Genomic DNA, 23,889 nt, shown 5'->3' on the forward strand with positions numbered 1-23,889 from the left:
AACAATCTCCAATTAAATTTGTATTTCATTAATTAAATGCCTAATTGCTTGCTAAACTAAATTAATCTCATCATATATACGCAAATCATCATTAAGTTGACAAGCCAATGCATCATGTTTTTTAACTGTTATGTATATATATAAATAAAAAAGGTAAAGCACTGTATAACTAACAAAACGTCCTCTGTGACCAAAAAAGAAGTTGCTGCTTTCGATTAAATTAAAGCATTTCCCAACATGTCATTGCAAATTGCTCTTTCATTATTAGTATTATTTTATCTGTTAGTGCAGTTGCAGCTGCAGCATGCAATCAGCAATCCTATGTTTTTTTTTTATTTTTATCTGAATTAATTAATCAGGAAATTCTAGCATCATAATTTTGCCCTTTCCCTACTGTTCTAAGATAGTGAATTTGTCAAAGTATTTTGCTTTCTAATAACTATTTCTTTTCTCTCTCTCTCTCTCTGCTATTTCTTTTGGTATAAGAAAACTTGCATTATTTGCTTAAATAATTAGGAGTGCAAATCTCTTGTTTCAAAAATCTACATCTTCATGAAACTGAATAAATCTTAGTATATATTCTCACTTCAGTATATCCCAATTGACCAACCAGTCCATAGGTTCACACTAGCTTAGAGTAAGAAGATGGAAACAAGAGGTGAGAATTTTCTATACATGCATTGGATCCATAAAAAATATATAAAAATATCTGTTTTTTGTTGGCCAAACTCTAGTATCATGATTAATGTTGAAAATATTCATTAATTAGCATATGCTCCTAGGCATGCACATGCATCATTTTCACACTGCTTAAAAGAGAGGCCTAACATGCAATGAAATTTTAGGGACCCACCAAATAAATTAAACCCATTCTATGCAAATCCTATTAAGAAAAAGAGCAAAAATCATGTCCCTATTTTCCTCAATATGATCATAGTCATTTTTTGATGAAAAAAACCATTTACTTTTTCAGTTATAACAACTTTCAAATGGATACATTCATATATAAATTTTTAATTTTTAATTTCAAATATTAAAAATGAATATGCAAATTTTATCAGAAAAAACTAAAATCTCATTTCAGAATCCAAAATTTAATAAACTTGTTTTGAGAGGATTAATTTGGAGTGTTATTTGACACTGTCATGAGTACATTTTATCTGTAAGAAAATAATATAATATAATTATGTAGAAAAGTTTATAGAAATGTATAAAAGATTTGGAAAAATGAAGCCAAAGGTGTCAAGTCATTGGAGATGTTTTTTGTCTACCAAAATCCCAAGGGTTTTCTTAGATGGGGTCCATCTCAGATGTCCTGACCTTTTTGCTTATAAAATACCACCACTTCTTGCCCTCCAAGCCCTCCCTCCCCTACTCTCATTTCACCATCCATCTTTCCCTCTTTGGCTACTTTTCTTCTCCTCCTCCTCCTCCTTCTTCTTCTTCTTCTTCTTCTTCACCTGCTTTATCTTTCTTTTGCCCTTCAGCTTCTGCTACTCACCAAGAAAAAACAAAATAATAAAAAAAAGACACTCTACGAATTAAAGTAGGGGTGCACTTTTTTTTCTCATTGACAGTATTAAAATTAGTGAGGGTACCCCTAGCTATAAACACGTGGCAACCATGAAGGAGAGTGGCAGGAAGCAGGGCGCAGCGTCACCATGTGCAGCATGCAAGCTTCTTAGGAGAAGGTGTGCCCAAGACTGTGTTTTTGCTCCTTATTTCCCTGCCGATGAGCCCCAGAAGTTTGCTAATGTGCACAAGGTGTTTGGGGCTAGCAATGTCAACAAGATGCTACAGGTTTCTACTACCACTTAGTACTTATAAATTAATACTAAGTTTTTTTCTCACCAAAACACTTGGGTGGGCTTTGGGAACTCCTTCTTGCTTAGGAAAATGACTTCTTTGATTCTCTAGCTTTAATTTGACTAAGATTATTTCTCTAAACCATGGGAAATTTTATTTCATTCTACGTTCCAATAGTACTTTAAGACTCTGCCTTGAAGCTTGCCCGCAGCTATGACTTAATTGACTTTATTACTTGACACTAATATAGCAGAATTGAGCAGATTACAATAGTCATTGTTATTGAAGTGCTTCTGAGAGAAATTAATTCCTAATTAAAGGGTTTTGGTGAATAATAAATCTTTTTGTTCATTTTTTTCCAATTCCTTCCTTAGGGTAATGAGGCTGGCACTAATTAGCAAAAGCAATTCTGGTGATGCCTAGAATTTAGAGGGTCAAATATATGCAGTTGTTAATTTCCCTGTTAAGTCTCTAATTTTTTGTACAAAGATTAACCCAGTCAGTTGTTTACTTCATTTTAAGTAGATGGTATCTTTTTTTTTAAGATGAAACCAAAGTTAATCAACAGTGCCCGTCCCTATAGAGCCTCTAGGTAATGCCAATAACTTGCTCCATTCTTTTCTATTTGAACCTCTCTAGCTAGGACCTAGCTAGATTTCAAACTGTCAAACATTAATGAGCTGAAAATCACTTATTCAGCTATTTGATTACTTGAAACACGCGTTATCCATTGTCAAGAGCATTTGAGATGGTAAAAACAAGTGTATTTAATTAAGAACATTTAGAATGAGTTTGCTTTTCTCATTTCTGCTTGAATTTCTAAGGGCTGTTTGGGGATCACGTGAAGATGTCTCCTAGTTGCTTTTCTAATGAGAATTACAAGCAAATATCTCTTTTGACTACCTTTGTTTTCGATTGAATATATAGGTATACTATACCCCCAAGTAGGCATGAAATAGTCTTTTCACTCAAGAGATCCCAACATATTAAAATATAACTAAAGAATTGAGGCACCTAAATCTATTGCCCAAAAAGCAAGCTCGGTGCCAACATGGAGAGGCCACCAAGTAAAATACGATTAGAAGTTGGCGCCCTGGAATCACCCAGTAAAAATAAAAATGTAAAAGAAAACACCTTTTTGTGCTGAATAATAGTCCTGGACTGTTGACAAATTCAATTTAATACTAAACCATAGAAAATGACGCAAGGCAAGAGATATTAAGATGAGGCCGCCTAGACCTCATACTAGTGTCGGTTTCAGGCCCATGGGCCTTAACTTCCGCCTGATGACTACTGCTGTTTTCCCCCCCTTTTGGGCCCTGCATATCTGACAAAATGAAGCTGAACTTGCAGGAGTTGCCAGTGCACCAGCGGGGCGACGCGGTCAGTAGCATGGTCTATGAGGCCAACGCCAGGGTCCGTGATCCCGTTTACGGGTGTGTCGGAGCCATATCATCGCTGCAGCAGCAGATAGACGCCCTTCAAACCCAACTGGCCCTGGCACAGGCAGAGGTGGTGCACCTCCGGGTGAGGCAGACCGCATCCTTTTCACATCATGGTTTTGGCCCAGGAAGCCCAAGTAATAGCGGGTCACCCTCTCCTAAGCTCATGGGTTCGCAAGCCAAGCCCATGTTTGACGTGGATATGGTAGTGGACCATGCTAGCTTGGGAGAGTCTATGTGGTCATACTAGCTTAATTATATCTAGGCTAAATTTTTGTCACCCTATGCTTAAATTCCCTCTTAATATAATCCCTTTATATACAGCAATTTGGGTAGAGAAAAGAGAGGTGGTGGCAGCAGCGGTGGCGCTGTGGCGGCTAGAGTGGTGGTTCAAGGTCATTTAGCTTACTTTGGTTTGAAAAGGGTCTTGGTCATTAACTAGAATGTACATATATAATTTAACTTTATATATAGCGAGTCATTTATAATAGTAATTTATATAAATGGACTGAGGCTGGTGCATGAATTTCGCCATTCTATCTAATTGATGTGATGACTGGTTGTATTTTCAGCATCGGCTTAATACTTTGTGGTGTTTGTTTACCGACCACATATAGCACGTCAACACCATTACTATTTGATAAATTTTCTTATCTACTCTTGTTTGCCTTGGCTAATGGGGTAGCTGGGGATTCACCTAATTTATCTGGTTAATTTGTCACATTATTTAACTGAATTTTTCAACTCAAAAAAGAAGGGAGAAAGAAAAAAATGGAATTGCAGGATTCCATTGCTTTAGCTAATGGAAATTTTATTGCTACTTTTATTAGAGTTCAAAATTTCAACAGAAAAAGCCAAGGACTTGAAAACTTAGGTATGCCAGGCGGTTCGTAAGAAAAGTCTAGCAAGCTATTAAAAAGAAGACAATTTTATGCTGTTGTCACGTTCATTTGTTGAAAACTTTTGGAGAAAACGTTTTGAATGGACGTTGGAAATCGCTCTCTTACTATAGAGAGACATTAACACCTCGAAAGCCCTTGTGGAGCAGCTGGCATATGCGATTCATCATGATTCAGTTGGTTGAAGACTCCTTAGCATCAAGCTAGCGTTCCTTTTTGTGACATTAATTCTTTCGGTTCCCCAATAATCAAACCCGTAATGATGAGATCTTATTGAGCTCATGGAAGCTATCTCACCAAGAGGTCAGCAGTTTAGGGTGGTTAATGTGGCCAGCATGCACTCCCTCTTATGTAGTAGAGTAGACTGCTTGCCTACTTTAATGTCCTTCCATCCAATCAATTAAATAACATGTTGGGTTTGGAGAAAATAAGTGTTGCATATGTGGGTGCTGTCAAATAATGCAGCATGGGACTCTACAGAAAGTCTAACCTTAACCAATCATGTCCATATTCAGTCTATCTTCTAGACTGAAAATGGTGAAAATCATGAATATTTTCCCAGTTGTTTACAGTTAAGGTCGGAGGACAACAGAAGCACATTGGATTTGGATCTCCTCAATAGAAAACCACTTCCTATAGTTTCAAAGATTGGTAGCTTTATTCCAAGCAGAGTTGTTAAGCTGTATGTGTCTGACCATCTTTTCTTATTGGTTCAATCAAGGATCATGTGAAGAAATGATACTGACTTGGAGTAAAAGAGGAGAACAGCCATGGAACATGAAAAATCAGTTCATTTTCGGTAAAAGGTCTTAGGTAGCCTAATTAGCACTAGATTTCCTTGCCTTTTTTTTTTTTTGTAAAAAAAAACAATATCTTTGGGTGAGAGTGAGACTAAATGCTGCTGTGGATATGCGATGATTGATTCATTAGTCAAAGCCAATACTATCAAAAGAGATCAATGTCCTTACCGTTAATGTTGAAACAAAAGCAAGAAAAGTGATTGGTCATGAAACAAAGGATCAAAATTTGGAAGAAAAAACTGCCAAGCTTGCAGTAAACTTGTCAAATGTTTACACTCATCGATCTAACCTTCCCAAAGAAAAGAAATTACCATGAGCTAAAAAATGTTGACAAATTTACCAAACCCAAATCATACCTGTACTAGCTCCTTTTTGCTCCCCATTAGGGTTACCAACAGTGAAGTGGCAGGTGTATTTGGAATGAGGAATGAGGAATGAGGATTGCTCCCTCCTCTCCTCTACCCTCTCGAAAGCTTGGGGTTGGTGGATGCACTCACCATTATGGACTTCTACAAGTCAAATCCCTTCTCATTATGTCCCTTGGCTATGATGTAGACAGGCTAATTAACCCACAAACCCACATTTTATCTTTTGGACTCTAAAGTTTAAACGCGAAGAAAGTGATTTTTAACTTGAATTCCATACATAACTTATGCTCCATGATTTACCCACTGTCTTCCAAGTCAACTCTAGGAAAAGGACATTTTTCATCCACTTCAAGGCTGGAATTTAGATTCCATTAAATCAACCAATTTGAGCTTGTTTTTTACTTTATTTGAACTCACTTTTTTCTGTTCCAGTCCATCTAATCGAAGACACAATTATGTTCACTATTTTTTTCTCTAATAGATGTCATAGCGGATGCACTTAGCTCAAGGATGACTAAAATTCAAGAATTTATTGGAATGATCAAGGCCCAAACATGGTTTGTATGTAGTCCAATATCGATGTATATAACTAACCTGAAAAAAGGCAAATTGCAAGTTTTCAACTTAGGTCAGGTCAAGGTCCAACATAGAGGGCTCAAGACCAGCGGGTAGTGGCTAAAAAGATGGGCTAATGACGAGATCCAGGTTTGCCAATTTCATTTCCGAGTGCAGAGAAGACAGGTGCCTCGCTGCTAATGGATTGGCTTTATATTACCTTTAATTAATTAACTAATTGTACCTAAGAATATAATAATCTTTACCATTAATATATATGTAGTTTTATAAACTGCATGTAAATTGAGAAGGAATGCCAATGTTATGAATGGACTTGCCTGGACTCAATGGCCCTGGAATGCATGAGCTTGAAGGGGAAATCGGCTCTCTGTGTTTACAGAACACTGGCATGGAAGAAAGTTAAATTTCCAACGCAGACAAAAGTTCAATACTAACGAAAAGACAAGTCCCACATTTCTGTACTGAATTAGATTACCTCATAAGCTTTTTAAACTTTTGATGATTTAGGTTTTAAAATTTAGCTATCAGAGCAAGTTCCTGGCCTTCTATTAGTCCTTTTATTTAGTTTGTGCCATAACGAGGTGATAGAGGCTACTTATTGCTAACTACATTTGCCACTTTATGTCTATTTTTTGCTGCACATCTAAACTGATAGTACAAGAGCACATAGTATTCTAAGATTGCTGTTTAGAAGGAGATATTTATATAACATATAGTCACATGACTTTGGATAACAACAGATTGAAATGGAAAGCTGATGAGCTCCAAATGTTTAACACTAGCATTGCATTCACTAGGGAAAGAAAAAATTTTGCATTTTAAGTACAAGAAATTTCCCAAGATGCCTCTCTTCCCACAAACAATATTCAGTCTAAAGCACACCGTCTTCCGTCCCATCCCAGTGTTCGTTCCATTCAATATCTGTGCCCAAAAACATCACAATAGAAACCAAATTAATACACCCAATTAATTACTATAAACTACTATCATACATAGGAATGCTCCAATCTTAATAATAAAAACATAGAAACATTGATAGCTTAGTAATAAAACAAATAATCAAGGAAAATTTTCTGATTTTACGATTCCCTTTCGTTCTATCTCATGAATTTCAAGACAAAATGTATCACAAGTTACTTACTACAGTATTATGTATTGTTGTTAACCAAAAAAAAAAAAAAGTTATCGCTAACGATTCAAGATAAAGTAATGCAACATAAATAATTAAATTTGAAAAATATAAGTTTAATGAGAGAGAAGATAGGCAGACCTGAGGAGATTACACGTCCTTGGCAACCAGGTCACCATTGATAAGCTCTCTGTAGGCTGCGACAGGCCAGATGAAGCCTCTAAAGAGCAGACTGCTAGCCAAAGGCACATCGATGATGATCTCCTTCATGGCTGGCTTCTTATCATCCCTTATAGCAATCAGGTAGCTTCTTCCAACCCACCCGATCCATCCAGCGATGTACAAGAACAACAGGCCTGGTGTGATGAACTCACCCCAGTGCCTCTGGTCACCGTTCACTATCAAATGAGGCAACCCATCAGAGCCACAAAGCAGCCCGTATTTCCCATAGTTGTCGAATCTTCTCTTGGTTTTCTCGATGGTTGCTTTGATAGCCAGAGCTGGAGCACTGTCAGGGGCGTAAAGATTCAACGATGACTGGAGCTTCTTGATCTGCTGCTGTTCACGTTTGGCGAACTGCTTGGACTCCTTGCATGGGGTGAGCCCTGAAATGTCAGCTACAGCAGGCTGGGGAGCTGAAAGAAGAATGGAAGAAAGAGCTAGAGCAGCTGAGAAGGCTTGAAGCGGCGGAGCCGAGGGTGATGTCGAATTCTTGTCTGAGGATGGAGTGCTTGAGCACACCACCAACGACCTTGAAACTTTGGGGGTAACCTGGGAGTTTAGCTTTGGCTTCAAAAGCGGTTTTGAGAGATTAGTTGGGATTGTAAGAGACATCTTGGGCTTCTATATTTTTGGGATTCCTCTTTTGCTTTGATGATGAAGAGGGAGATTTGAGAGGAGAGAGAGGAGGAGGGAGGGAGGGATGGGCTTTAGATTCTGGGAGGGAGAGGCTCGTGGTGGGAGGAAGGATAAGATGCAGGGAGTAACAAGGCTGAGTTGGATGGTTGCGATTGGTTAAGGGTGTTTACTTGTGAGTTCCAGATTCTCTCTATATCTATCTTCTCAAGAGTTTGGATAAAGAGAGTTTGTCCTCTGCGCCTATGCTCGACACGAGCTACTTGCTCATTCACTAGTACTCTTGTGATGTCTCTGCACGCGTCACTAACATCACTGACACAACTTTATTTGCATTGCAACCATTTTTATTTAGTTCAATAACCATGGGAATTGGTGTATATGCTCTAGTCCCTGACTTCATTTTTCACTAGAAAAATATAAATTACTTGATTTTTAATTTAATGATAAGCCTATTTCATTTGAAAATTTGAACTCAAATCTCTTCATATAAAAATATTAATTGCTTGATGACCCATTTTCTGAATTCTTTTAATTATTTGAAACCATAATATATTTAATAAATTTTATTATGATCTTTTTTCAATTATTCAAAACATTATTATTTTCTATTTGGAATTATATTTTTTTATTAATATCTTATTCATCTAAGAAACAAAAAAAAATCTTATTTTTAATTACAAATAATAATTTCAAAACAAAAAGAATTGGCCATGTGGCAACCGTTTGAGTCACAATTGGGGATTGCTACAGTCCCAATCGAGAATCGATTTTAACATAGCATAGCAGGCATAGGTGCCTGAATCATTTGCTAGTTGTATCCCCAAGCAAAGGCAATTTACATCCTATCGATTTGATTACTACTTTGGATGAACGCCTTCACATATCACAATTCAATAAAATGAAAACCAAGTGCAAACAGACGATTCAGAAAGATAAACGAGTCGTTCCAAAGTTTATGCGTAACATCATGTACAGAGGTATATCGGTCGGTAGCAGTCACATTTCAGGGAATCAGTGATCAAACCCAAGTTAAACACAATATAACAATTAGCCTGGGCATTTTCGGGAGTTCTGTTGGAACCAAATAACTCATCCTACATCCGACCAGGAAAACAAACTGGGGAGTCAGGAATGTGAGCTGGGGGGGGGAACAAGTACGAAGAGATATAATAGAAATTGTCTACGCTCGATTTTTTTTTTTCATATATATATATATATATATGAACTAAATAAATTAACTGCCTCTTTTACTTTCTCTTGATGCCCCTGCCATTGTGGCCACTGATGTATCCTCATTCTAACATTCCGTTACAGCCAAGATATGCGCCATCGTAGGCAATCAAAATCAAACTAATTTAAGTACATTTCAGCAATGTTTCAGTTCCCAAGGATCATTCTGACCATTTATGTGACCAAAGTTCAATTATCAATAGCAACGGTCAGACACTAGTGTCCCAAAGATCATATGATAGATCATGCACGCCCACTCTTCCCCGTGTTACTTCCTCACAAATGATTCTCGTGTGCATGCCTTCTATGCTCTTTATCTGCATAACTACTCCGACCCATCTTTTGCCCATCTTCTATGCTGTCATGGTTGTAACTTGGCATATACTCGTGCCGCTTCTTTCCTTCCAACTGTCTGTCTGGTGGGCTTCCACCTTTTCTCTTTCGGCTGTTCACCATGGGAGAAGCATCATCCAGCATTTCTCCTTCTTCAGCAGCCTCTGCTTCAAATCCCCTAGATGACTGCCCCTTTGTAACAAAGTGGTTCCCTTCTCCCATTTCCCCATGGTCCTTTCCATGATCCATATTCTCATTCCTAGACCAGGTCTGCCTACGTTCTCGCTTGATTTTCTCATCTTCGACAGCCAATTCAACCCCATCCTCTAGCTCCCTCTCAATAAGATCATCTTCATCCATTACATCCTTTTTCTTCATTGTTTCCCCACGAGACTTCCTCCTTTTCTCAAGTGCAGCCTTCAGCTTATCTTTGTCAATTTTAATAGCTTCTTTGGGGGACTGGCCAACCGGGCCTTCCCTCATGTCCAAGTTCCTCCCAACCACACTGCTAGCCTTCCGTGATGCTCCATCATCTCTCCACTCACCTGTTTCTGCAATTTCATTTCTTCCACCAGTTCTTTCATGGTCCTCTCCCCCAGTTCGCTCCATTCCAGACCTAGATTTATTTGAAACTTCCCTCATGTTCTCCTTCTGGGGCAATTGCTCAGGATGTTGATTATCCTTTGTTTCCATATCCGTCTTGTGATCAGTAATAACGCTGCCCATCTCCCCACTCCCATTATCATTACTTTGATTTTGCACAGTTCTTGATGGCACCCCATGATTGTCTGCAGATGAGTGGTCAGCTGCTGACCGTGATGACATTTGCTTTTCCTCACTTCCAGAAGGATGTTTTGCTGGGGCTCGATGAGATGTTCCACCACCAGCACTTCCTTCTACTTCACTACCCTGAGATGGGGGCACTCTGTTTTGCTCATAAAGTTCCAGCATTTGATTGCTAACCTCTGCAAGATTAAATAACACCAGTGACCAAGTAAAATAGCCAACTAAAGCCACATGAAAAAAGGATAAAAAAGGACAGCAAAGCTATCGGAGCAACATCCAGGGCATTTCACTCAACATGGCAATAAGCAGACTGCCCACCAAAACCAAAGGAATTACATGAAACAGATAATTATAATCCCGTATTTGGTCAGCCAATTTTAAGAGAAGCAACATTTGGCAAATGCTATAAGCAAGCAACCACAACCAATATCAGTGTCAGGAAGCCATTTAACTGTCCAATTGTATCCACAAAATCTTTATTACAAAATAATGAAGAGGACACCAACCCTCCAACTGGCGTGGGGTGACATCAAATTCTTGCCACCAGACTTTCTCACCATCCGATGGAAGCTTCACTTTGAGGAACTTGGCAGCAAGGAAAATGGCACCTGCAGCTATATGATGGGGCTTAAATTGCAGGCACAGCGACGTCCTCAGCCTGCAAGCCGCTTTGCAGTGTGTCAAAAGAGAACAGAAGGAAGAGATCATATTAGAAACTTGAAGAAACACCACTTACACATACCCATCATTAACAAAATTCCATGCAACTTGAGCAAGAGCATTCTGTGCAACCTTGAATTTCTTTATCGCTTCAACAAGAGGCTTATATGGGTGATGAACATTGAGGTCAAAACCCAAAGTGGCAAGTACAAGCCTCTCCCCAAGTAAAATTAGCTCCTTTTGTTGCTCATACACTTCCTGCGACACATATATACACTAATGAGTAACAATACTAACTAAAATTATGCAAATAAAAATTTAAAAATAACAATAATAACTAGATAATAAGCAATGTTATATTTTAAAAATACTTTAAAAAAAAAGTGAGGTAGCAGGGAGATATTTTACCAAGGACACAGCTGTGGAGGAAAAAAGTGGATTCTGAGCAAGAATTTTGAGTTCAAGAGGGACAGAAGAATAAATTCTGACAAAAGGAAAGCGAACACACCAAAATACTGACAAGTTATGTCTCTGCCAAGTATTTTACACACATTGGCAATATTTCACCAAATAATCAACAGATTGGACAATTGTTATGTGTGAGCTAATATCTCAAAGGTAAAATCCTCACACTGAACCATAAATGGGATTTTAGCTTGCTCACTTTTATAAGAAGAAAATATAGCTAATGGGGTCAGCCTTATATGCCCAAGGAATAAGAAAAGGAGTGAAAAAGATAAATAAATAAACAGAAGAGCAAAGGAAATGAGAAAGACTGCACAAATGGAATGGCAAGTGAGATTTAGGTTAGAGATAAATAGCAAATGTCAGGGAGGAAGAGATATGACATGGGGGTAAAGTGGCAACTCAAACATCAGAAAGTGGAATACAAATAAACTGGCAAAAACACCATTAATTAAAAGAACACCTTCTGTTTGATCCTCTGGGCTGCAGCAGGATCCTTTTTGTGTATTATCTCATAGGAAACAAGAATAACATCCTTTAATGGGCGAGGCGTCTCTTCAACCTTCCCAGCAAGGAACATGCACACAGTAGCAATGGTCTGTTGAGCAAACAAATGAAATTAAGCACAAGAACATACAAATGTTTTCTACTCAATGCTCTTTCTTACAAGAAAATTCTCTATCAGAAATACAATCGTAAGTAAAGTTAACAAAAGAAATTACATTTACAGCTTCTATTATAACACTTTTCACAGTTTCACCCTCAATCAATCTAGTAGGCATACCAACACTATGTCATCAAAAACAAAATGCAAAATGGATAAAACTTCATAATGAAATGGATTCAAAATATAGAGACTGCTTGGATTTCTAAAAGGAAATACTTAGAGTAAACAGATTTACCTTAAATAAAGAAGGCAAACCAAATTTTAACAACAAATTCACCAGACAAATGAGAATAACAACTCACCCTTCTATCATTCTTCGCATGTGATTGTCGAATGAAGAACCGGTGACAAAAAATTATTGCTGTGGCTATTGTTACTTGCGGCCTGTATCAGGTAAGAAATTTAGTCAAATTCATTCAATCAGAGCCAATAAATATCCACATGTTCATCAATACATGTAATATCAGAAGTGGAGATCTTTGTGTGAATGCAACTTAGTAATATTGGACAACTAAATGTCAAAAAAACTCCTTTCACCCATGAGGTTATTAAAAGTAAAAGAACTAAAAATAATTACATCAGTACGCTCTCAGGGTTCGATCAACTGTTGATAGATTAGACCTATTCAGACATGAAATGCCCTGTTCAACTAACAACCATTTTTTGTTTATAAAGAACACCTTTTCCAGAAATATAATGCCAAAACCAGACAAAGAATGATAGATATTCACTAACACACACCACACATACATGCACGCGCACAAACAACATGTTCACACGTTTATATGCATGAGTAGCTTTTGCTAGCGATAAAGCACGTGTATACAAAGAAGGCAAAGAATGGCAGACTGACAGACAGACACACACATGTGCCGATGTGCACAAACAAGACCACCTCCTGCATCAGTCCACTTCCCAACAACTATTTGTCAAGACTATTTCACTGCAGCAGGCAATAGAAATCCAAAGATAGCTTCTCAAAAGGCATCCTCTCTAAGCCAGGCAATGTTGCCTAAAATGATATAGTAGCTATGACAGAGGAATGCCAGATATGTATATTTTTAAAAGCATAAAGCTATCATATAGATCATTTCTTTCTGTTGCGAAACCATGATAAAGCGATTTCATGTTCCACTTTCCATGCAGATACCAGCACTGAAACAATTATAGGCATTGCAGTAAATAATATCTCAGTCTTTTGAACATTGAGATATAACCATGTTAAGTACACAATTTTTAAAACTTTCTACCTAAAAGAAATATTAGAATTTACTTCCCTTTCTCATGCTATAAATTTAGTGGAGAAACTATATACATAAATTGATCATACATACGACAACAGACATGTACACACACAGACAGATGAATAAAACATGCACAAAATCACATTAACTTTCTATTTCCCAGTTATAAATGATGCTCATCATGATCAGAATGGCTAATAATGAACCCAATATAAACAACATATTAAAGCTCAACAGCAGAAATCAGCCCATTTGTTGCATCCAACCAGAAAAACGCTGCATCAGAATTTATACAATGAACTTACACTTTAAGCCTCATGCCCAAATCCTGCAAAAATGTACAGTATGACTTGCGTAAGTACGTCTCTTTCTTCAAGTCAATACCATCCCTTCTTGATGGGGAATTTTCTTCTATTTCTTTTCTTGAAAAATACCAACGACCTACTTCCTCCTGCTTTTCTTGAGAATTTCTAGAAGGCCCGCTCTCAGATGCTGAATGATGTGAGGAATCCCCAGGTAACATCCCCGCCATATATATATATATATATATATATTTCCCAACAATAGGATACCGCAGACAAAAAACAACTCCCTATAGAAGGAGCAAGACTTTATTTCTTCATAACCAGCCTTTTAGTATTGTTCTGATAAAAAATATAACACAATGTGAGAGATCATGTTGACATGCAGACTTAAAATGTCACGTGTACAAAACACCTAAGCAAACATTCAACAATGCTTTAATTCCAGTTGATGACCAATTAAAAGACATGCTAAACCACAGAACTTGTTAGCAAAAAAGCAAGGACATCCTAATGGAAAACTGCAAAAATCTACCATGACAATGAAAACTCAGATGTTCAACATTACCTAACTACATATCTCACATTTTTTTAAGATCTTAACATCTTAAATTTCAACCTTATTACTATACAACCAACAGAAACATCCCATTGCAAAGAAATAGAGATAAAACTTTTTTTCTGACAGATTGAAACTCTCTAGTGGTAAGGATGGGGGGTGTTAGGGTACAGATCCTCATGTCATAGTGCTCTGTCATGCACCAAAAACTAAATCTCCCATAAAGGTTCTAGAGGGTGCAGATCTTCATGTCATGGTGCTCTGTCTTGTACCAAAAAACTAAATCTCCCATAAAGGTTCTAGAGATGGTCAAGGTCAACTGGTTTTTGACAGCAAAATTACAGTAAAAGCATCTTTAATGACTTCATCATCTTTCTAATCAATTTTTGTTTAATGGTATCCCAACCTTTTCCACAACATACTTGATAAAACCCACAAGAGAAACCTTTCAACACTAAGATAGCAATATGAAGTTAATTGGAAACAGAGCATAGTCAAATACAATCATACGTACATATTTTCCTTTGACACACCCGAAAAAAGAAATCTATCATTAATCACTATCAACAATGAACAACACAAGAAATGAGGAATTACCAATACAGAGAAATTGTAGATTATAAAATGAAATTTATTGGCCTTTTAATAATGACTATATTACACTTATTGTACATGCATTGGTTCGGAATAGTATAAGCCCATCACAAGAATAAATGCTAGTATCAGATAATTATCCATAAGCAATCAACAAAGATTTATTAAAGCAATTAAAAACACAAGTATAACCTTTGAAAATAATATGGAAAAGAAAGGGAATACTATTATCAGCACTAAAAGAACCATATTAAAAGTAGCATGTTAAATTACTATGGAAAAATAAAGATTCACAAAAGAGACAAAAATAATTCATCGAACAAATAAAATAAAGGGAAAATCGTCCGAAACACAATGAAATGAGATTTTTTAATCGCAAAATAAAGGGAATATCTATAACTGATCTTTAAGTTTACAATTTTCGCGCTTAAAACATAGTATTTATCACTTACAGTGAAAATTTAAAAAAGAAAGAGAAATAGAGAAAGCCGTACTCCAAAAACCTAGGTCACAGAGAGCCCATTCGAACGAGGACCGAATTCGAGGATTGCGATTTTAAAATCCGTCAAATTCGGCTATCGAAAGCTTGGAGCGTAAAATTCTTCGAAATTTAGATCCGGAAACTTTTATCTATCAAATAAACTCAAAAATTCATCGATTCTTTTCGCTTCTCATTTTCTATTTCACTCTAAGATAACGAGAACACGACAATGAAGAAGCAAAGCATAAAATCTAATAAATTTAAGGAAGATAAAGAAAGAAGAAAATGAAAATAACCTGGACGCGGAGCGGAGGCGGAGGCGGAAGCAGGCTCTACGCTGCTCTCTCACTGCTCGCTTCTTTCTTCTTTCTTTTCTTTTCTTTTTTTCTTTTTCTTTTTCCTTTTTTTTCTCTGTGTGGAAATACGAAGCAAAAGTACGCAAAGAAATTTCGGGTTTATTTATATATTAAAATGATTTTACGGATTTACATAATTAGCCCTTCTCTTTTGTAATATAGAGATTGCCCCTGACATAAATGATCACTTGCAATTTACTCCTCCTATTTTTACTGCAAATATACAAGTTTTTTTTTTTTTTCTAGTTGATCTAAGTGTAATCTTGTGATCATATTTATTCATTCTCGTACACCACCTATTTATGCTTCTCCTTCTCGTATCATTTCTTAATCTTGTGTTTATCTTAATCTTATAAACTTTAAATTTAATTTTTGACATTGTGTAATATACAAGTTGAAAATAATGATGACAATAAGATCGATAATCCAACCAACCGTGAAACAAAATGTGTATTTAATAAAATAAAAGGATAGCAATGAGGTGCGATGTGTAGGATTTCTCTGCTTTAATGAAATGAATTGATGCTACTTTAAAAAAAATTTATTAAGTTGAAAGTATATAAATAAATTAATTGTTGTAATGTATATTTTGTATTTTATATTAACGTAATTCTTAATTTCATAAACAGTGAAAATAATTTAAAAATATTAGCATATTATTTTATATTAACATAATAATTAATAAAAAAAAAGATTACATATAGTAATTCGAAATACACTTGAAATTTTCAAAGTTAAAAATTATGAAATTATTTGTTATGAGAATTTTATTCTCATGTGTTATTTTAACGCAAGTATATTAATGTTATTTTTTAAGAAAATATAAAATTATTTTAAAAATAATATATTTACATTTGACGCGTAGGAGTAGAAGACAAAAGGAAAAGAAAAAAAGTGCGACTACTACGTGCAAAGACATTTTGGTCGCTCAACTATAACATGAATGGTAAAAAAGAAAATAAAAAACAAAATTGATGGTAACATTGGAAAAAACAGAAAGTCTAGCGCCATTAGAACCACTAGACCCCTTGCCTCATGGTACAATTGGGCAGTCCACCAAGCCTGTGGTGGGGTTGAATGACTAGTGAGCCAATTCCAATTGCACAGTGAGAAGTGCATTGTCACTATTTTAATGTTATTACCATAGTCTTGGTCGGTTAATAAATTTTCTTAATTGAATTAATTAAATATATTGTAAACATTAATTGAATATTTTTAGATTATGAGTTTTAATACTCTCACGTTCAATTTTCTTAGTTTCATTTGAATCGGTTTATTGAACACATTAAAATTACTTAAAAAATGGATAAAAGTGAATCCAAAGCATTCTAATACATTATCATTGTCTCTACTTTATGTTTCTTTTGATAATTTTTAACATTATTATGCTTTTAATGGCGGGAAGAAAACATGACGAGGACGACTTGAGTTTCATTATATTAATATATAAAAAAAATGATGAAGCGATGCTATAAAACAGGAGCGAGGTGTAAAAAGTGATAAGGTCTATAAAAAAGGGTATGTTGTCATTTTGTTGTTTACCCGAAACAGCAAAGGCAACAATGAGGTCAGACAATGGGCTAGGGTAAAACCCCACCCCAAGGAGTGTCAATGTTCCGGTTTTACTGTAGTATATACAGAATTTTGTCTGTCAAAATGCTAGCCATGAAGTTCTACCATTACTGAATCAGGGAAATACAGCCCCATGGCATAAAAAAAGGAAAAAGACTTCTATCTTCCTGTGGCTTAGCGGCTTACCAGCCAACCAGGTTTGAACAAGACATCTTCCTTGAAATCACGGCCGGTGACAGAAGTAGACTCGCCTTGGCGACGAAAACACTGTAGAAAAAGCAGATGCAGTTCTCAAACAAATGGGAAGACAAAGATATATGTAAATGCAACCTGATGTTTAACTTGAACAACCAAAACAGGTCGCATCATTATGTAACAATCTCTCACACCCAAACCTTGTTTAGCCAGGTTTGCATTTGATTTAGCAGATAGGAGGGAAAACTAAAACCGCTGGGGTTTCAAATGATGGGTGTAAAAACTAAAAGAAATAAAAAAGTCATTATTCCTCCCACCCCATGGGCAGCTTCATATAGAAACAACACACTAGCCCATTTTTTATCAAACTTCGGAAAGACAAACGAAATATATAATGTTAGTCACCACCTACCTTGTAACAGACAACTGTATCATCTGGATACATGGCAAAAAGCTTGGTTCCAAGCCGTGCATGACAAGAATCACAGAGGCTCTCATCATTAATCTGCACAAGTCGTGATCTCTCTTCCAATCTTGCAAGCCTTGCATCAATGTGTACAGCACGGGATAGATAATGCACAATCTGGGAAAAATAAAGATCAAGATGCAGCTCACATTATAAGGAGGACAAGACTAAAAAGCTATCTTACTTGTCCTTGACGGTGATGATGAAGTCGAGCCCTCAACATTCTCAATATTGTATCTGATGCAAGCTGAAGAGGCATGTCAGGGGACAGTGTCTGCAAAATCAACAGTCAGACTTATCAAATAAAAATTTGAAATAAACAGGCCATATGAAAAAAGAAACAATGGACTCAACAATTCCAGCATAAGTAACTAGTTTGGTCAGGCCACATGATAATTTAATGGCATATTTGCACACATCCCTGCATGGAATCATGCATGCAGGAGAAAGACAGAGGGTTTGACCTCTAATACTTGCAAAGGGTCCAGTGACTCTCCATGATTATGAAGAAGGCGAACAGCAGCCTTAAACATTGGCTCTTTACCGTCTTGTGGATCTAAATACATATCCAGTAACCTGATATGATCATGTGACAATCAGATTAAATAAAACAAAAAACCAAAGGTCACTTGCATAAGTAGAGAAAGAAAGGAAAGAAATTATGAGAAAAAAGAAAGAAAGCAAATAAACTAACTGCATATATGCATCTGGTCGGCCAATCTCAGCACAATACTGTTCTGCTGCTTCACTATCCTCCAGTTTTCTGACAGGCCATTGTACGTCAATGATAAGAATACAACAATTCTAATTTTTTTTGTCGTCTGCAATCTTCATGACTAAAGATTATATTAAAAATTGCCTAATGCAACTAAAATCCTAACCAACATTCTGTAACTTATTGGAATCTTACAGGGCCAGGATTCGGAGTACCAATGTCTCTTGTCCCAATTTTCTGTATAGAATAGCCTAACAAATCAAAACATTATATTAAATTAGCAAATGCTAAATGCAACAACTATTCATATAAAAATTTAAAAATAGTAGTTTATAAAAAAATAAACAGCAATCTAGGAGTTCTAGTTGAGTATATCATTAAAACTTAACTAAACATGGTCAACCGTACAGTTCAAGAGAATATGCAAAGCTCTCACCGACCTTTTCCAACCATAACTCTGATGTTTCTACTAACAAAAGGACCTCTTCTGGATCATACAAATCTGAAGACTGTAAGAATATCTGCAGTCGGTCCCGCACAGGACTTTGAAAGATCGACTCCCTTTGAGTATCAATGATTTTCACTTGCTCTTGCCTTTCAGTATCATCGCTTTGGGACCTGATATCTGAATCAAAGGTTTCAATAGCTGACTTCGCAAGTGAAATAGCATAGAATGTATGGAACCGAGTGTCATCACAGTCTTGATCTTCAATTAACCACTGGAGGTACCTGCATGGATAAGGAAGCTCAATGCAAAATCAATGCAGTGAAGGTCACATCTAATGCTAATAAGAAGGAAAACTTGTATATTAAAAAATTAAAGAGCTTACATGAACAAGGAGAATACTATACCCAAACAAAACAATTGTGTTTATTAGTATGAATGTATGATAGAAAGGTGAAATGATGATAAAACTTGAAATATTTCAAGACAAGCTGAATAAGCAGGAGTTGCCAAACCCCATGTATAACGTAACTAAAATGTTGAGAGAAGATCCTAGAAGCCAAAAGTGCAACCATTAATTATAACACTTTGGAAGTACAATCCATAAATTGAGATATGAACGTACCGTTGGAGAATCTCAACCTTTTTTGGATCAATTGCTGCAATCACTTCATCTGCAGCAAGAAACTAATTAATAAATTGTGCATCATCCAGAAACAAAATTTACAGCTAAAACACTTAGTGTCACTGCACAATAACATAAATACTGTGCATGTCAATCCCAAAATGTAATTGACCATGTGCCAGAACCATAATCGATAGAAAAATTATTGGCTTAAAATGACGCCCACCTGGTGAAAACTGATTGGTTCTTTTTTCTGATTTCAAAACTCGAACGGCAAGGACTGGGTTTATGTCTGCTATCTGATAAGCAATTTCCAAGTTCCATAATTAACCATTAAGTTCAAGGAGCACAACACCTTCAATTTCAAGATATTATGAAAATAAAATCTTTCATAAGAAATACTACTACACACCCATGAAAGATGCAGCAGAACCAAATCTTGATCAGACGAATCCTCAAGAATCTTTGATGCCTCAGTTGCAGCAGTCTCCCTGCCAGATACTATACATGCACTGCCATCATGTACACCATTTTCCACAGCAGGGTCCTTCCAGAGACCAGATGAATAATTTCTCGCCAAGATGCGCCAAATAGCAAGAGCCTTTGAGCTCATCCCTTTACTAGCATATAGGAAGGCAAGTGTCCGCAAATGCCCAGAGCCATCTAATAAAGTTTCTAACTCCTCCTGCACTGCCCATGCAAGTTGTACAGTCATCCTTCAAGCAACCTCCTGACAACGGTCTCTCTCTGTTTTCCAATGCATTGGAATACTAAGATTCCACATTTTATCAACGTTTTTTTTGCACATAGTGCATTGCTCTAGACCTAGAGCCATAATTAGAACTTGACTACAGCTAACCAAGAACCAAAAGTATTCAACCCAAAAGAACTGGAATGGTTCCAATCTCCCATACCAGTTACTGCTTCCATTCCAGCTTAAGAAATACATACTTAATTCATGTGAGAATGAGATACTTATCTCTTAGTGTCTTTTGTTTACAAAACTAGCATTTAATTGATGAACCAAGCCCAAAAAGATGTTCAACTTGACAGCAGATTTTCATTTATTTGACCAAAAAGTCCATCATTTTTTGTTTTGACAAGGGAAAAAATTTGTCGGACCACTAAAATTCTAATTTTAAAGCTACAATCATGCCCAATTAATCTTTTTTACTATATATTCAAATAAGCTTAACAAAATGCTGCGTTTGTTAAATTTTCTTTTTTTTTCCTTTAAGTGAAATAGAAGAGTAAGACCAACCATGATCTATATACCAAGAGTTGAGTAATTAAAATACAAAAAAGTATTAACTTAGGAATTTAAAAATAAAATAAGCAAAGAACAAGGAAGCACATACCACAATACAACAATTTTCAGAAGATGCCAGCTTCTCCATATCATCAACACAATTTAGGGCTCTATATAGATACATTAAAAGTGTATCAACCCCCTCCTTCACTGACAAAGTCAAATCTTTCTGACGAGAAACCTCTAGATACCTGTTCCATGGAACAAAGACTAAGAACAATGTTTGAGGACATTTTCAGCCACAAGACCTTGCTGAAAAGAATACTAAAAGAGGAACAACAAAATGATTATATTTATATCAAAATTGGAAGTCAATCATTCCATAACCCTCCCTCCCAACATACACACACACAGAGTCCCAATAGCTTCACCTGGCTAAGTGAGAGAGAGAGAGAGAGAGCCGAAAAAGAAGTAACTATTATAAGTAAAGCACGAAAACATACTAAGCTGGAAGGGCACCTGATCATGTTTTTAATTGCAGACTCCAGCAATTCAGCCCTGGTTGGTGGATTCGATAGAAATCGTTCATCAACCACAGTTTCTACACCTGCTTTTCTGAGAAAAATAGCTCTTTGTATAGCCAACAACCCATCATCTACAACATCTTCAAGAGGTACAGGAGGAGGATGTAAACCCCAATACCGGTTTCGAGGAACCTGAAAAAGTCAATGCAACTGCTATGACAACAAACCTTAAAAAACTTGCATAAGGAGCCAAGGAGTTCAACATGTTTCACGCAAGCAGAGATCAAAAGAGAATGCTCATTCAGCAATTCAAATCATATCAAACAATGCAAAAGAGTAGCTTCTTTGTTCATTGACCAGCTATACTTATAATCTGAGTAAATAATTAGTTTCAGTGGGACACTAAATAGCCCATATTTAGTTTACAATAGTGACAAGGTGTAGCATATAATGATCAACATATTATCCCCCAAAATCATATGAACTACTGCAGAATGTACAAATCAAACTGTCAAAAAATGCAAATATAAAAGACATACCAGTAAAGACCAGCGATTGGGGTCTCGCATTATAAACGGAAATACTTCAGAAGGCTGCATTGTCTCTGACTGCAAAAAGTGATCCACTGCTTCCTCAAAGTGCAAGTCGAAAAGCAAAAGGAAACCCACTTGAGCATGAAAGAGGGAAAGCATTTCCTTAGACATTTCACCTTCACACTCAAGCTCCTCCACCAAGGAGATGGATTCCTTGAAATTCTTTTTTCTCAACAGATCTTTTAATTGTTCTTCAGATGGCACCTTCCGATAGCAAATGACCTGGAAATATTTAGCACTAAACAGGATGATGTATGAAAACTCTATTACAATTAACAAGCATAAAAATGTATATGGGTTGCCACTGGGGTCATGAAACCTAAACCTAGCATGGAAAAGCAGCCTAAGCCACAAACATACTCACAATTCGTTCAACAGTCAGCCCAGACCAAAGAAGTTAATTCTCTAAGAAGTGATAACTTATGCAGCATAGTAAATTTGATGGACCTAGCTCTAATTACCAATATTAATATATCCACAATATATCTTGAACCTTGAAATGCAAACCATCAGCCATCAAGTTGCCAATAGCCTTTTTCAAGCAGTATGCCAACATTTCCTAGAGTATACGTAAATATGTACTCACAAAATCAATTTCAAGATCCAAACCTCACATCTAATAGAAAGTGCATATGTAGGAGTAGGATTTTATTAATCATATGCAGATTTGAAGCAATGTGATAATTTAAGATTACTTAAACAGTAGCAAACTAGCATAATTTCACTACCATGGTTCACATACCTTAGTGGGAGTAGCAACAGCAACAACTTCCCCACTTCTGTTTTCCTCATCCGCAACAATACACTGCCCAACTCCTTCAACACCAAAAGTAACCGTTTGAATGCAATTACCTGATTTCTTATGATACAGCTCCATCTTCCCATCCCTTACAACCACAGCATACGATGACAACTCCCCAACTGAATCCGGACCACCCTTACGAAACACCAAGCTCCCTCCAACTGGCTGCCCAAGTGCATCGACAACCACCCCTACATTATCCACTAACAACAACACCTTCCACTCTCTCCACAAAAGCTTCAACAACGGCGGCCTAGATAAATCGGGTAATGAAAAAATCACACCACTTTGCCCCGTAACACACGAAAACAAACTATATCCATTAATCGTGCCAACAATTATGGAATCATCAAACCATACCATAGACTTTACTCCATCAAAACATTGCATTTCTCTTAGAATCACAAAAGAAGCATTTAAAAAACTACTGCCTAAAACAAGCTCTATTAACATCAATTTCCTACCAATAACAAGGGCAAACACAGAACTACCTTCTCGTCTCTGTTCTAATACACTTGTTTTCACTCCATTTGCCCTAACCCCTCCAAATTTATCCAAAATCCGTTGCCCTTTTGATAAATTCGATGTAGTATCGGTTAAATCGGTGCTTTGAGAATGGGTTCCTCGGAATCTCCGAGCAATTACTGTAACTCCTTTTAAACCACCTAATTTTTTAACGGGCTGGATCAAGAGCGAATCCGTTAAAAACAAGAAGCCATCGGATAATACTAAAACGACGCCGATCTCGGCGAGCACGAATATTGATTCCAGGGGAGAGTCAGAAAGCGGAACGGTGCGGAGAAGGGAAACGTTTCGGGAAAGCGAAGAGGGAGAAACGGATTCGATCGGAGGTGGATTTGTGGTTGAGTTAGGGTTAGGATTTAGGGAGAGTAAAAGGAGGTAGCCGTTCTGGGTGCCGACGTAGAGGGTGGATTGCGAAAGAGAGAGGGAGCGGATAGAAAGGTTGGGGGTTGGGAGGTCGAAGTGAGCCAAGGGCTCGACGGCGGTGCGAGACTTGGGCTTGGCCATTGGTTAGGGGATAGCGGAAGAGAACGCCATTGAATTTGGGTCGGAAAAGTTTTGAAAGAGAAAGAAGACTCAAAGAGTAAACAGTTTCTAAGACTACCTACCAGTAAAACGACAACTGA

The 23,889-nt window shown here is 36.8% G+C and overlaps 4 protein-coding genes across 5 annotated transcripts; 1 reads left to right on the forward strand and 3 right to left on the reverse strand.

Annotated features, from left to right (window-relative positions):
- The first annotated feature begins 1,368 nt into the window (after positions 1-1,368).
- Positions 1,369-4,079, forward strand: LBD4 (LOB domain-containing protein 4). 2 transcript variants are annotated; one of them, XM_021439270.2, is made up of 3 exons: positions 1,369-1,800; positions 3,160-3,333; positions 3,573-4,079. In XM_021439270.2, exons 1-3 carry the CDS (start codon positions 1,624-1,626, stop codon positions 3,582-3,584), a joined length of 363 nt encoding a protein of 120 aa, XP_021294945.1. In that variant the 5' UTR covers positions 1,369-1,623; the 3' UTR covers positions 3,585-4,079. The 2 variants fall into 2 exon arrangements, with proteins under 2 accessions (XP_021294945.1, XP_021294943.1); XM_021439268.2 differs by having other exon boundaries at positions 3,160-3,954.
- Positions 4,080-6,577: 2,498 nt separating this feature from the next.
- On the reverse strand, positions 6,578-7,953 carry PSAF (photosystem I subunit F). The gene is made up of 2 exons (XM_021438738.2): positions 7,162-7,953; positions 6,578-6,812 (listed from the first exon to the last, which is right to left on the reverse strand). Exon 1 carries the CDS (start codon positions 7,852-7,854, stop codon positions 7,171-7,173), a length of 684 nt encoding a protein of 227 aa, XP_021294413.1. The 5' UTR covers positions 7,855-7,953; the 3' UTR covers positions 6,578-6,812; positions 7,162-7,170.
- A 1,259-nt stretch (positions 7,954-9,212) lies between these two features.
- LOC110424197 (cyclin-T1-4-like) lies at positions 9,213-15,644 on the reverse strand. The gene is made up of 7 exons (XM_021438725.2): positions 15,496-15,644; positions 13,569-13,907; positions 12,322-12,403; positions 11,816-11,950; positions 10,970-11,145; positions 10,734-10,885; positions 9,213-10,406 (listed from the first exon to the last, which is right to left on the reverse strand). The coding sequence occupies exons 2-7, from the start codon at positions 13,793-13,795 to the stop codon at positions 9,385-9,387; spliced, it is 1,794 nt and encodes a 597-aa protein (XP_021294400.1). The 5' UTR covers positions 13,796-13,907; positions 15,496-15,644; the 3' UTR covers positions 9,213-9,384.
- Positions 15,645-17,043: 1,399 nt separating this feature from the next.
- On the reverse strand, positions 17,044-23,881 carry LOC110424445 (Vacuolar sorting protein 39). The gene is made up of 14 exons (XM_021439007.1): positions 22,682-23,881; positions 21,886-22,161; positions 21,342-21,538; positions 20,932-21,073; positions 19,986-20,258; positions 19,800-19,872; positions 19,574-19,622; positions 18,944-19,232; positions 18,699-18,754; positions 18,483-18,551; positions 18,253-18,364; positions 17,973-18,062; positions 17,735-17,905; positions 17,044-17,394 (listed from the first exon to the last, which is right to left on the reverse strand). Exons 1-14 carry the CDS (start codon positions 23,768-23,770, stop codon positions 17,302-17,304), a joined length of 2,979 nt encoding a protein of 992 aa, XP_021294682.1. The 5' UTR covers positions 23,771-23,881; the 3' UTR covers positions 17,044-17,301.
- Between the last annotated feature and the right edge of the window lie 8 nt (positions 23,882-23,889).

Source organism: Theobroma umbraticum, unplaced genomic scaffold (genome assembly GCF_002168275.2).
Source record: "Theobroma umbraticum cultivar Fairchild unplaced genomic scaffold, ASM216827v3 scaffold_204.0, whole genome shotgun sequence".
NCBI classification, from domain to species: Eukaryota; Viridiplantae; Streptophyta; class Magnoliopsida; order Malvales; family Malvaceae; genus Theobroma; species Theobroma umbraticum.